This window comes from Haliaeetus albicilla, chromosome 12 (genome assembly GCF_947461875.1).
Source record: "Haliaeetus albicilla chromosome 12, bHalAlb1.1, whole genome shotgun sequence".
NCBI classification, from domain to species: domain Eukaryota; kingdom Metazoa; phylum Chordata; class Aves; order Accipitriformes; family Accipitridae; genus Haliaeetus; species Haliaeetus albicilla.
Window position 1 is genome coordinate 11601965 of NC_091494.1, and position 13990 is coordinate 11615954.

The following is a 13990-nucleotide window of genomic DNA, read 5'->3' on the forward strand; positions in this document are numbered from 1 at the left end:
GCGTTGAGAAGATTTTGCTTGGTGAGCATTTCTGCTGTGTCCGCTGAAAGGACGCGGTTTGGATGTGTCATGAGAAGTCTTTCCTCTGTACTAAGGACATACCTTATTCGATTCTAATTGCCTTTGTAGCACAATATTGCACTCGTTTGGTTTGTTTTGTTTCGGTGATTGCTGGGAAAGATCTTAAAGGCATAGGGGTATACTTCGTATTATCACTGTTTTCAGGAAGTCTCCAGTGCAAGTCCAGTTGTTGCAGTGAATCAAAATAAGGAGGAAAAGACAAAAGAAAATGAAGCCGTGAACCAACATCGGAATGATGTAAGTGGTTATTTTATACCACGTAATAGTAGAAGAAGGAGTATCGTTTGACTAGGTTCAGAAAAGGTGCTGAAATCTGAAGTACTTTGCTGTATTTTGAAATCCCAGGTTTTGGTAAGAAGGCTTGCTATAGCAGGCATATAGAAAAAATTCTTATCTAAGAGCTTCATCCTGCATGTAATTAGTAGGGTTACTTACACCTTCTTAGGTATCTACTTTTTGAGGTAACAAAAGGATTTGGGCTCTTGGGAAATAAGGGTTAGGATACTGTGGTTCCTAAAGAGAGTGACGGTTCATGAACAGTTAAACAGCGTGCATGATGTCTGAAAGAGGATGTTGGCAGCACTAGCCGTAGTTCAATAGATCTTAATAATTCACCTTATGCTAAACTAAAAGAAACTTCCCATGAGCTATCTTATTTGAATTTGATGCTTTGAATGGACTAGCAGAAGTGAGGGCTTGTTGGAGTGATCCAAACTTCTCTAGGATGTCAGCCAAATACAACTTCTGGGGCAGGAATATAGGCTGCTTTCTGAGGTCAAACTCATAAAGCCATTTAGGTCCAGATTGATGAAGGTGCATTGGAAAATTGGAAAGCCACTATAAAATAGTCAGCAAGTTTTATGGGACTATTCTGTGTATAATTATTTACAAATGCTTTACTGCTGTTAGTATAAATTGTAGTACAGTGAAATCTGGTCTCAGTTGGAACCTCTAGGGATGCATGAATGCTGTGAATCCTTTTCTGTTTCTCTCACAAATATGTATGTGTGTGATCTAATTTATTTGTTACAGCTACAGTATGAGCCAAGCTTCATAGAAGACAGACTGAAGCTTTATGAAGCACTTAAAAAAGAACATGATGCTTTGCTAGCTTACAGAGCGGCCAACCAGAGCAAACCTATCAAAATTATTCTGACAGATGGAAAGATGACTGAAGGGGAATCTTGGAAAACCACGCCATATCAATTAGCTGTAGGAATTAGGTAACCTGCAGATTTAAGGAGTTGTACTTTTGTAGTGATAAATCTGTTACTATCATTTGTCTCTTACCTTGTTGCATAAAATACGTATGTCAGTGTCAGTGGATGATGACTCTCTTAAGTTGGTTTATTTGGAAAGTACTGAAACTTCAGCTTAATGCAGTAGAAACAGCTGGGTGAAGTTACTGTTCTGAGCGATGCTTGAGGTTCTATGCTGGGATCATAATGCTTGCTTTCAATTAAAAAAATGTAATGCTGAGACTCCTAGGAATTAATAGAGACATCTGAAATTTTGTGAGTTACCACCTAACAGGAGAAACTGTTGTTAGAAGCCGTCTTTCCTCCAGACCCCCAGTACTGAAAACCATTGAATGAAACCTTAAGGGTCTATACCTTAAAAGTAGAAAAGTGTTTAAGACGACCACAGAAACAAAAATTAAAGGTCTTTAGGTGCTACGAGATGTTGATGGGGTCTCACGGGGTTTAGAAACCTAAGCACTTTTGCAAATCTGAACCGAACTATTTTGGTCTCTTGTCATCGTTTGTGTTTTTTAGTCAAGTGTTGGCTTCAAATGCAGTCATAGCCAAAGTGAATGGTGAATTGTGGGACCTGGATCGTCCACTGGAGGGAGATTGTACTCTGGAGCTGCTTATGTTTGATAATGAAGAAGCAAAAGCTGTGAGTAAACACTCGCTGGTTTCTGCTTGAACTGGTGAAGCGAAATTGATTGCAGCATTATGCTTTTAAAATCTTGAATTAAAGAAAAAAAAATCCCCCAAACTATTCAAGTATTGTATTTGTCAAAGAAGATTAGATACTAAGTACCTGTGAACTATAAGTGAATAAAATCTTAGTGTTCTTTTCTTCCCTTCACTTTTACATCAACAGGTTATTTCTCAAATGAGATTGTACAGAAGGTCTTGATTTGTATGCTAACTTTGAAATAGTTTGATGTCTTTGAAGACGTGTTCTATGGTTTGATTCAGTGCATTTGAAGATCAGCCACTGAAAGCAACAGTGAGGCTGTCTTACAGTTTTCTAAAAATTGTCCGGTATCAGATTTGAGTCATAAACAAAATCTACACCTCCTTGTACCAGCATTGTTTATTAGAAACTTGAGTAGGCATATCTTACTCAATTAAACTATGAATATACTTAGCGACACACCCAAGATTTATTTTTTTTAAGTGGGATTCAGTCTTAAGCCTATGTTTATCTTTATGCACTAGAATTAGACTTCATTTTGTCAAAGAAATATCCATGTGATTAAGCTTGTTTGAGACATTTCAGGAGCCTGTAAAGGCTTTATCTTGTAGCAGTGGCTATGAAGTGGTCTGAATTAATAGGGACTTAGAACATCAGACTGGTATTGATCTACTGGGTTGTTGACTCCCCTCTTCTGACATTTCAGGTAAAGCGGTTTACGTACTATTAATAAATATACTGTATGTGAACAATGGTAACTTAATTGGCTACATTGCTTTAGAAGCAGTTAGTATTGCATAGACTTTTCACTGACTGGCAACTGACTTATAAATGAACAAGGTACAATAAGTACTAAGGTGACACAATTGTGCAGAGGTATAATCATCTTTCAGACTGAAATACAATGGGGCTTTATTGCTACGTCTGCCTTAATGTTAATCATTTAGCATACTTCAAAATGAGAAAAGAAAATTGTTATACTGCTCAGAGAATTTAAACAACATTGATTCTAGTATATTTCCCATCTGCAGATACACCTCTGGTTTTTTTTTTTTTCTTTGTAGTTAGACAATGCCAATGACTCCATGACTTGCTCACCTGACTTTATTTGCAGGTTTATTGGCATTCAAGTGCTCATATTCTTGGAGAGGCCATGGAAGGTTATTTTGGGGGCTGCTTATGCTATGGACCACCAATTGAGAATGGATTTTATTATGACATGTATATTGAAGACAGGTAAAATTTCAGTGTCTAAGAACTTTAATGCTCTGTATTGAAGCGCAGTACTAGAATTATTTTTGTTTGGTCATGTTTCTGCATGTTGAAAGTAAAATTGTGTATCTAGTATGGGTTAAAACTGACAGGTTAGTCTTCTATGTATGCATATATTGAGTGTGTGTGTTTATTTTTAAATAAACAAGAGCTGTGTTCAGACACCTGCTCTGTTAAGACTTGCAGCTGTTGAATGTTCTGTGAAAAAAGTAGAGTGTTTGGGTAAAACTTTCTGAAGTTCCTGGGAGATATAGGAGACAGTTTCCTGGAAGAATCATGGGAATTAGGTTTCAAAGTGCCATAGTCGCTTGTAGAAATGGCACGTATGCATGTAACTCATATAGGTGTTTACTACTTTCCTAATCCTTGTGCACAGCTTTACAATTCTGTTTTTTCCTTGTTTATCTTTCTGTAGTCAGGGAGAATACCAAATCTGCATTGGCTGATAAACTACCTCTTGCAGCTGGGTTGAGCCTTTTTTTTTTCTTCTTTTTTCTGAAATCATTTATACTTTGAGCTACAGATCTTACAGACATTTAAGCATGTCAAAGACTGTTCTAGGAGTGATTGCAGTAGGTTTGTCCAGGGTGATACCATTTGTGTTTCTGAGTTTAGTGTCTGAAAGTGCAGCTGATAGTAAGAAACTAAGAAAATACTGTGACAAATCACAATGACACATCCCATGTTTTTCAGATTAGACTACTAGAAAGTGGTCACTTAAAAAATGTGAATATTAAAATAATTAATTTATATTACTTTTGCCTGTGTCTTTCTGTTTAGAGGTGTATCTAGTACTGAATTCCCACTACTAGAGAACCGCTGTAAAAATATCATAAAAGAGAAGCAGGCTTTTGAAAGGCTGGAAGTCAAAAAGGAGATCCTGTTAGACATGTTTAAGGTAAATCTTTGAAGTAGCTGTGATTCTGGTACAATGATCTTTTAAAATGTAACTGTTATAAAATACTGCATCTAACTGACTCATCAGAAAAACACCTGTCTAGTAAAACAAAGAAAAAGAATAGCATCTTCTTCCCCCTCTCCATATCCCTCTCAAGTGTTCAGGAGGTTTTCAGGCAATAATAAAAACAATTTCTTATTACACTAAAACACCTTAAGCTCAGTGAGATGACCAAGAAATTAGTACACAAAAGGCATACATTCATTCTGGCTCACTTGCAGAGACAAGTCAAAAAAGGCTTTGTCCTGTAGTCCTCTCCTTTATACAGTGAATATTACCAGTCTCACTGCACTGTGTTTTAATTGCCGTTCAGAAGTGCTTTGAGGTGTTCAGGTGGTAATCACTATGCTTAACACATCCTCAGGGAGATTGAGATATTTTTGTCTCTTTCCCCTTTTGTTTTATAACCCTTCTGAAAGGATGTTGAACTTTTGCATAGGTTTGTGTGATCATGCCATTTTTTAAAAGTTGTGAGTGTCTTTTACTGATGCACTTGCATTATTAATATATAATTTTAAAATAGAATTTTATTAGTCATTTTGTTGATGTTTCTGACTTTTCATGTTTCCCCACACAGTACAACAAGTTTAAGTGTCGTATCCTTAATGAGAAGGTGAACACACCAACTACCACAATATACAGGTAAAGAAAATTAAGTTAAAAGGTATGAAGAAGTATTTCTGTAGCTCGTTTAAATTGAGAGGAGAAGAAGGAAATTTTTTTTTTCTTCTAACTTTTGAGTACTTGCGTGATTGGGACTTTAAGTTTGCAATTAATATTGCTACTTATGTAAAATCAGATCTTTCTCTGCTGGGACAAATTAGGTCTCAGTTTGTGGACAATGGCAAATCCACTTTTCACTCATTCACTCTGGTTTCAGTAAAGAGATTAAAATGAGTTACCACCCATGACACTGAATTGCTGGATAATGGGTAAAGCTAACTCGTAGCTTAGTGTGGGGTGAGGAACCAGTTCGTTCAATTGTCAGGGATTAAACTAGTTAGTTGGAAAATGGCAAAACTTTTTTTTTTTTTTTTTTTTAAATTTCTGTTTGGTGTGCATAGTTTGAAATCTCCTGGGCAACTTCAACAAAGTTTACATATGGAACTATATGAATTGCTGAGTACGTTATGATGCTCTTGATAATGGATCAAGTGTGCTGAGTATTTACTGAGTGAATACTCTGCTTCAGGTAGAAGACACAATTACATTTAAGATGCACTGAATTTGCTGAGTGTTGCGTATATGTACTTCTTAGTGTGTTTGTACATGTCAGGCATTAATTAGTGACTGTACTTAAAAATGTTGGAGTGTTTTGAAATAAACCCTTTTTTTTTGGTGTATAGATGTGGTCCGCTGATTGATCTCTGCAGGGGTCCACATGTGAGACACACTGGAAAAATTAAGGCACTTAAAATATTTAAGGTAAGTTTAAATTAACTGTGCATTAAAACTTAACTAAACTGTGGGTCAGCTGATTTATTTATGTATTTATTTCTCCTGAAGTGATTATGCAAGGATTCTTTGTGTTGTTTTCTTTTATTACTCTGCAAATAGTCCTTCATTTATTTCCCAGCTCCCATTGTACAAGTAGAACTACAGCCTTTCATCATTCATCTGCTTTCAAGGTTTACTGATTCTCGACCATCACAATAGTATATCAGTGAAAGTTAACAGCATCTTTTTTGTCAGAGTATTAGTGCAGTGACATGCATGCTTAGACTGTAATGAGGAGCACTGCAAAAATACTCAAGCTAGTAGTGACTAGATTAGCTGTGGAACCAATTATACCATGCAAAGTAAAGTGCAGTGCCTAAGCTAATGTGGCAGTAGTGTGCTAGCATTTCCAACCAGCACTGCACTTTGTAATACAAATGTCTTAGTTTGAGTCTGCACTAGCTGTCATATCTGTGCACGATGTGTGTGTGTGCACTCTGTTCTGCAGTAAATGAACATCTAAGATACTCATTGGGTCAGAACTAGTATTTTGCCCTTGTAAGATGTTATCTTTCAGGTACAGGAGGTAAAGCAGACCCTGCCACATCTGCAAGTGCTGCTGTTTAAAAATGATGTTGCTTACGGGAAAGCCAGAGACAGTGCTTGCAGGTGTCTCTGGTTATGACGTAGTTTATGTTACTTGCAGATGCTAATTTTGGTAACCTTATTAGACTGACCTCACTGGAATATTCATCATAGTTGCTTTTGCTGGCTTCCTAACTGAAGTTTATGGAACAATGAGTTCTGGGGATTAAGTGGTAGATTGTCAAAACAGCTAGGATTTAACTGTGAGAGTGAGTTAGCTTCGTTTTGTCTTTTGTGTTTCCCTACTGCATTATGTTTTGAACATAAACAAGTGCTGCTTTTTTAGAAGATACACTATGAGATGATAAAACATGCCACGGTGTGAGTTAAAACAAGGTACCTAAGTAGAATAAAAGCTTGGCTGGACCAGTCACTTCTGTTTGTCTTCTGTATTTGTATGCTGAATAAAAGGCAGTGCCAGTATCTTTGTATTATAAACAAATGGTGGATAACTGCATATAATTCTTTTCTCAAGGAAAAAAATCATAACATTTGAATGCATTAGTGTTTATTCCTCCTTTCCCTGAGATTATATAATATTATCTTTAAGTATGGATTTTGTGCATCAGAGTTCCTCTACATATTGGGAAGGAAAATCTGACATGGAAACTCTGCAGAGAATATATGGAATATCCTTTCCTGATAACAAAATGATGAAGGAATGGGAAAAATTCCAGGAAGAAGCCAGAAACCGGGACCATAGGAAAATTGGAAAGGTACACTATTTCACTGTCTACTTCTCTTTTATGTTTCTGTAGTAGAATTAATTCTCTTTTATAGTTTGGGGTTTTTTTTCCATTTTTTGACAGTTTGAATGGGAGCCAGTTCTATAAACTTCTTGGTGTCAGTTGTATTTTAAAATTCTAATTCTACAAACTCAACTTGTCACTTGCATACAAATGTTAAACTAATGTTGGGATGAAGTAATGGGGTAGTCCCTTGGTTTAGGAAAGTATATCTTAAACCTTTTAATGTAGAGTCCTTTCAGATCCTACTAATATTTCTCATAGAAGAGAGAAATTACTGAAAATTGTACAAATAATATTGTTTGGTCATTCTTCATTATAGGCATAAATAAGGTAATACTTAATATTATTTAAGTATTAATTATTATTTATTATTGTTAATAATTATTATTAATATAATTATTATAATTATTAGTATAATTATTACTATTATTAATTACTTCTGGCTGTGTCCCCTCCCAGCTGCTTGTGACCCTCCAGGCTTCCTGCTGGCTGGGCATGAGAAGCTGAAAAATCCTTGACTTAGTCTAAATATCACTTAGCAACAACTGAAAACATCAATGTGTTATCAACATTCTTCTCATACTGAACCCAAAACATAACACTATACCAGCTACTAGGAAGACAATTAACTCTATCCCAGCTGAAACCAGGACAGCCACAGTGCTGAGCTTCTGTTTTTGAGACAAAATTCTGATAAAGAATGACTGGCTTACAGGCTTCAGCCATTAACCCTCAGACGTGATGGGTGTATGCTTAATTGCTTTGGTTACTGAAGGTAAGATTGGTTAAGGCTTCAGGATTTTGAGGAAATGTGTATTTACATAGTCACAGAGTCAAATGGAATTCTAGTGTTACTACAAACTTCTAAGAGTAAGAACTACAGATAAATTAACTGCTGTGGCTGAGAACTTGTAGACTTCTAGAAATCATCTTGTTGCTGTAACATTGCATTTTTTGTGAACAGAGTCCCAACGTGTCAAGTAGTCATATTCTGCAGTTCCATCTGAAGTGGTGTTACAGCATTCTGTTTTTAATTTATCTAGGAGCAAGAACTCTTCTTCTTTCATGATTTAAGTCCTGGAAGCTGCTTTTTCCTCCCCAGAGGTGCCTTTATTTATAACACACTCGTGGATTTCATACGAGTGAGTATATACTAATGTAACTCCTAACAAGCTTAATATCAGTTGTTGATCTTGGGTGATAGGCCACTCATAGCACAGAGCTATGCACAGAAAGAGAAGCATCTATGTATGTAAACATATAACTGATTTTCACTATGATTATACAGATCTAACCTTTTTGAAAATAGGGCAGAGTAAAATATCGAGCTGTGCTTTTTCTACTTGTGCAAAACCTACATGTGCAGTAGTCCTTTAGTCTCTGAGTAAATTGCCATTGTAAGAGCACAGTTAAAAAGAATCAGGCTTTTGCTTGTCAAAAGCTCTATCACCTTTTAAAGGTTGAATTTGTTTTATAGGAAGAATATCACAGGCGTAATTTTACTGAAGTTCTATCTCCAAACATCTTCAACAGTAAACTGTGGGAAGTTTCAGGACACTGGCAGCATTACAGCGAAAATATGTTCTCGTTTGAAATCGAGAAGGAAACTTTTGCCCTTAAACCGATGAATTGTCCAGGACATTGGTTTGTACTCTCAACTGAAAAACTTCTTATTTTGCTATATTTATCCTTTGTGGGGTTGAGGGGAAATAAATGGAGTAGTAATATATATTATCATGTATGTTTACAATAGACTACTAAGCCACTAGTATGTCCAGAGAGCTCCTCTGACAGTGTCTCAAAGCAGACCAAATACAATTCTTGGAGGAGGATTTTCCAGTAAGTCTGCACTAAGTGAGCTAGGTTTGTGCATTCTAATACTAGTCCGTACCACTAGTAAATACAAGTAATGTTGGATAGAGGTGGGCATCAGATGTGGTGTACCAAAAGAAGGTACAGATGAACCAGTCTTGATTGTCACTCAGATGTGGTGTACCAAAAGAAGGTACAGATGAACCAGTCTTGATTGTTACTCTCAGTGGTTTTTCTAGGTGGTCTTTAGCAATACATTCTGAGTGCTGTACTTTTCTGTTTGCCTGCCTTTTAGGATGCAGGCAACGCGAATGAATAAATACTTAAAAATGTGATTACTGTCTGTACTGGTCTTGGTTTAGTTTCTGTGTTGTCTTAAATCTTCTATAAGCAGGATAAAAGGAAGGTTCTTTCATGTTCCTTCTAGCTTGATGTTTGCCCATCGTCCACGATCCTGGAGGGAAATGCCTCTTAGACTTGCAGATTTTGGGGTTCTTCACCGAAATGAACTCTCTGGGACTTTAAGTGGCTTGACTCGTGTAAGGCGCTTCCAACAAGATGATGCTCACATCTTTTGCACAATGGAACAGGTGAAAAAAACCAAACCCCAAAAAACAACAACAACCCTCCCTCCACCAGTCAACCAAAAAAAAAGAACTCCTTTCCTTCCCAGTGCAAACCAACATAAAACAAGAAAATAATCCCCAAAGTATTTCAGCTCTAGCTTCTTCTATTGTGTTGCTTGGTAGCATAATGCCGCTGTTGATGGGGTTTTTGGTAGGTTTAGGTACTTCCTTCTTAGTCATCTGGTATTCTGTATTTCTTAACCTTCTGCAATATTGCTGAAGTTAATAGCCTGTTGAGCTTAGCTTCTCTGTTACAAGTTTCTCAAACAGCAGTGCCATAAATTGTGTTATTTATTTTTCTCTGCAAAATTAAAAAATGCTTATGTCAAAAGAAGAAAACAACATTATTTGAGGGACGTTATTGAATGTGAATTACATAATAAGATTTTCTGTATAGAATTTCTCCCTTTAGAAAGATACCTTGGGCAACTAAACCCCAAAAGGTAAAGTCTTTTGCACCTCCCATCTCACCCTGCAAAGAAAAAAACCTGTTGACTGCATTTTGTTTTCCATAGTAGTGCTGAATAAATACTTCGTCAGTAATGCCATAGATTTTAGTGGAGCTATGTGAATAAATTGATGTACTCTTGTCAAGTCTGACTCATGCAATTTGGCTCCAGAAGCCCAGGCTTAACAAGAATATTACTTTTGTTGCCATGCTTTGAAGCCACAACACCGGCGTTCTCTCTTCACCCATTACCTACATTTGGGTTTGTGGGATGTAATTTTCGTGTGATTTTTAGTGGTGTTTTTTGGTTTGGTTTTTTATTCAATGGACTCGCATTCTGGTTATGAGCAATTCAGTAAATCCAATTATATTTTTATGTAAGTAAATTTTAACTAATATATTTTGTTTATGCTTAAGATTGAAGAAGAAATTAAGAGCTGTCTTGATTTCTTGAAGTCAGTGTATGCTGTCTTTGGTTTTACCTTTCAACTACATCTTTCTACAAGACCAGAAAATTATCTAGGAGAGTTAGAGATCTGGGATCATGCAGAAAAGGTAAGTCATTTAAAAGCAAACAAACCAACCCGTTAATATTTTTATTTGCAGGGGTGGATATTTAACCAAGTTCTTTCATGTTGAATAGGGAAATTAGTGAAATAGCTTAAATCAGATGCTAAATATTGTCCTTAGTGGAAATGCTCGTTGAAAAACTTCATGTTAAATGTGAAGTGTCTGTATAAAATGAGAACTTTCTGATTCTTACTTAGCCCTTTATCTTGAACTGATTTGATTTTTATTAATCTTTTTTTCTGATTAATCACGACATTTGTACAAGGAACTACTCATTTCAAGATTATTTATCATAAATGACTAAATGCTTGAACAATAGTCCTGCTGCCTGTTGACTCCCTTTGTATTTCAAAGGCAAATGCTTTGACTTGCAGTAATGAAAGGCACTGCTATACTTTTTGAAATTATTCTCTCATTTTTATGTTTAGCAACTTCAAAACAGCTTGAATAACTTTGGAGAGCAATGGAATTTGAATCCAGGAGATGGAGCATTTTATGGTCCTAAGGTTGGTGAATCAGCATTTTAATACAGCTTTGGGATGAACAAGAATAAAGACAGAATGCAGGCAAACTGTATTTAGTAACTGTGTTATTTTGCTTCACAGATTGATATTAAAATCAAAGATGCTATTGGCAGGTACCATCAGTGTGCTACTATCCAACTTGACTTCCAACTACCCATTCGATTTAATCTTACTTATGTTGGGTGAGTGGTTAAGCTAAATATCTTCCTCTTTTAAATGAAATAATTAAAGAAAAAAAAAAAGATTACTTTCCTTATCTGTAATTCCCATTAAACTGATTTGTATTAATGATCTGTTGCTCACCTAACAAGTGATTAGCCTGTATATCAGTAGCCTGGTTAGGAGGGGAAACATCCCCAGTGAGTAGAGGACTGAGTCACAAACTTGGAAGATATTTCCTCAATGTAATGATAGCTCACTTTAATTGTAAATGCTACTGATTGGAGGAAAATTTCATTATCTGTCTTGTCTGCCAGTTCAGAAGACAACTGATCATATATAATGCTAAAGAAAACTCAGCTGAGTCAGTTTTCACTTCCAGCCTAGTCACTGTGTCTCCTTTGAAGACATTGCATACAAACTCAAACATGTCTTAGGGTGGTAGGAGGTTTGTAATAAGTACTTCATTCTTTTTATCAGATGAAGTTAGTTAACTTTGAGCATAAACCAAATGTGAACAGTTTTTAATGAAAATCTCACTTTGGCTTCCAGCTAGGAAGAGGGATATTTATCCACTGAGTGAATTAATCTTGGTAATCTTAGTACCATGTTGACTTGAACACACATTTTCTGGGTTGTTTTTCTTGCTATGTTTGCTTTTGCATGTTATGAAGAGTTTGACAGGGAAGGTAGAATAAGAATCTTTGTTATTTTTTGGTCTTGCTGCATGTTCTACACTAGATGTCATAGCTCTTTGGTAGGTGATAACACTGTTACGAACAGCAGCTGGCTTTTTTTTAATCTTAAGGAAAGAAATGGCCAGTAAGGGCAGGTAAGATCCTGTGCAACAAAACAAAAGCAAGACATAACAGAAAAGAAAGAGCGAGGAAGAACATAAAATATTAAAATGCACAGAAATGGAGCTGCATCAGTCGAGTGTCTTTTCAAACTTAGGAGTTTGTGCCTATGCCATTAGCTACAGGCATGATTATTTTAAGTCTCTATGATTATTCAGTATTCCTTTAAAAGCCCAGGGGACTTAAATAAAGTACATTTTTAATAAAAACAGTAGATTTTGCCTAAGTATAGATAACTGCATTTTGTCTTTCCATGAAAAGTAGAATCAAAAATATTAGTAGGATTATCTGTGTGTGAGCCAAGTGATTTTTTTTTTTTTTTTTTTTTTTTTTAAACTTGACTTACTCTTTTTCAGTAAGGATGGCGATGATAAGAAAAGGCCGGTGATTATTCACAGAGCTATTTTGGGATCTGTGGAGAGAATGATAGCTATTCTAGCAGAAAATTATGGAGGAAAATGGTATGTGGCACAAATGCAGTTCTAAGAAATGTTTAACAACATAGAAAATACAGATCCTCCCTAATGTCCTATATATTATAATGCAAAATAATTTCCCTAGAATTTTCTCAAAATTAGTAGGTAAGATTACAAGCAAAGAAGTCTAATTTTATGGTCTGAGTTGTATGATATACTTTTATTAATAGTTCATTATTAGAAATGCAGTTTTATGATTGCAGGAAAAATTATACAATAAAGCAGAAATAAGAATTGTAATTGAATATATATGCTGCATTATTCTTGTTCCTTTTTTCTTAAAAATCATGTTTTTGTACTGGCAAGATGTTAGACATACGTAAAGCAATTATTTACACAGACATGAATTAGTCCTAATATGTGAAATATTTTTTAACTTGTAAGATGTATTGTTTGATCTTGAATAAGCTCTGAAGATATTTCTTCATTAATGTATTTAAAGTATTAAGGAAGACTTAATTCTTACTTTCAGCCACTTATCTGTCTGACTGTCCATGTTTCACTATAAAGTTATTAATAAAAGTGGAAATTATGTGGAAAAAATAGAATTCTGTCTAAAATTGTGAAGTCAGCTAGGAAGTGAACAGAATATGTCATTTCACTGGAATCAATCTATTTGCCATTTTATGTGACCTTGAAAAGAGAAAGATAACATACTATCTAACAACCTTAGCTAACAAATAATTTTATGAAGTAAAGAAATTATTGTGGAACGTGACTATGGATATGAATGCAAGTGTAAAATGCACATTTATTGCATATTTTTCTTGTTCTGCTTGCCAGGCCATTCTGGCTGTCTCCACGGCAGGTCATGGTTGTGCCTGTGGGACCTGCTTCTGAAGAGTATGCCCAGCAGGTGAGAGTAGGGCCTTCCTTTTTATAGTAGCAAGCAATTTCAATAGCTCCTGAAGTACTTGTCCTAGAACAAAGAATGAATGCTTTAATAATTTTGGAGATGTATTTGGGGGGAGAGGTAAATTTTTCCATATAGTCTAAAATTTGTATAAGCCTGAGAAAGGGATATGTAACTTTAAGTGTTTTGAGTTGTGTTATTATGTACAGACTTCAGTAATTATTAAGGGAAAAACGTTCTGGGTGACAAACCTTGTATACTAACTAATGTTTCATTACAGAACTATCTGTTTAAAGTAGGGGCAGAGCCGGTTTCTTCCATTTCCCAGCATGTATACTCCTGACTGCGTTATATTTGACCATGGTTGGTTTTTACCCCTCTCCCCTGCTTTTCTTTGAATGCAAGCATAAGTGGTTTACTTCCTTCTCCTCTTTCTCCTTCCTCAGACTGAGGAAACATTTTTGACATTCAGCAGTGTAGCTATCTGAGGAGATCAGCAAATACTTGATATGGATGTTACCTTGTATTGTCTTCCAGCTGGAGTCCTGCTAAGCCCTCAAGCGTGTGTGCGGTTTTCTTTCAAATAACTTCATTGAC

At 35.8% G+C, this 13990-nt stretch overlaps 1 protein-coding gene and 1 long non-coding RNA gene across 4 annotated transcripts in view; both read left to right on the plus strand.

Annotated features, from left to right (window-relative positions):
* Window positions 1-13990, plus strand: part of LOC104312950 (threonine--tRNA ligase 2, cytoplasmic-like) — a 54459-nt gene that overhangs the window by 38820 nt on the left and 1649 nt on the right. For all 3 annotated transcript variants that reach the window (XM_069798074.1, XM_069798076.1, XM_069798073.1), the window contains 16 exons: window positions 226-318; window positions 1114-1304; window positions 1857-1980; window positions 3122-3243; window positions 4060-4177; window positions 4815-4879; window positions 5584-5662; window positions 6889-7035; window positions 8112-8210; window positions 8546-8712; window positions 9308-9470; window positions 10372-10509; window positions 10953-11030; window positions 11130-11230; window positions 12421-12525; window positions 13324-13396. In XM_069798074.1, coding sequence (XP_069654175.1) covers window positions 226-318; window positions 1114-1304; window positions 1857-1980; window positions 3122-3243; window positions 4060-4177; window positions 4815-4879; window positions 5584-5662; window positions 6889-7035; window positions 8112-8210; window positions 8546-8712; window positions 9308-9470; window positions 10372-10509; window positions 10953-11030; window positions 11130-11230; window positions 12421-12525; window positions 13324-13396 — 1863 coding nt within the window. The remainder of the gene's footprint in view (window positions 1-225; window positions 319-1113; window positions 1305-1856; window positions 1981-3121; window positions 3244-4059; window positions 4178-4814; window positions 4880-5583; window positions 5663-6888; window positions 7036-8111; window positions 8211-8545; window positions 8713-9307; window positions 9471-10371; window positions 10510-10952; window positions 11031-11129; window positions 11231-12420; window positions 12526-13323; window positions 13397-13990) is intronic.
* LOC138688016 (uncharacterized) lies at window positions 8719-9215 on the plus strand. The gene is made up of 2 exons (XR_011327053.1): window positions 8719-9021; window positions 9074-9215. It is a non-coding gene; the product is annotated as an uncharacterized lncRNA (long non-coding RNA).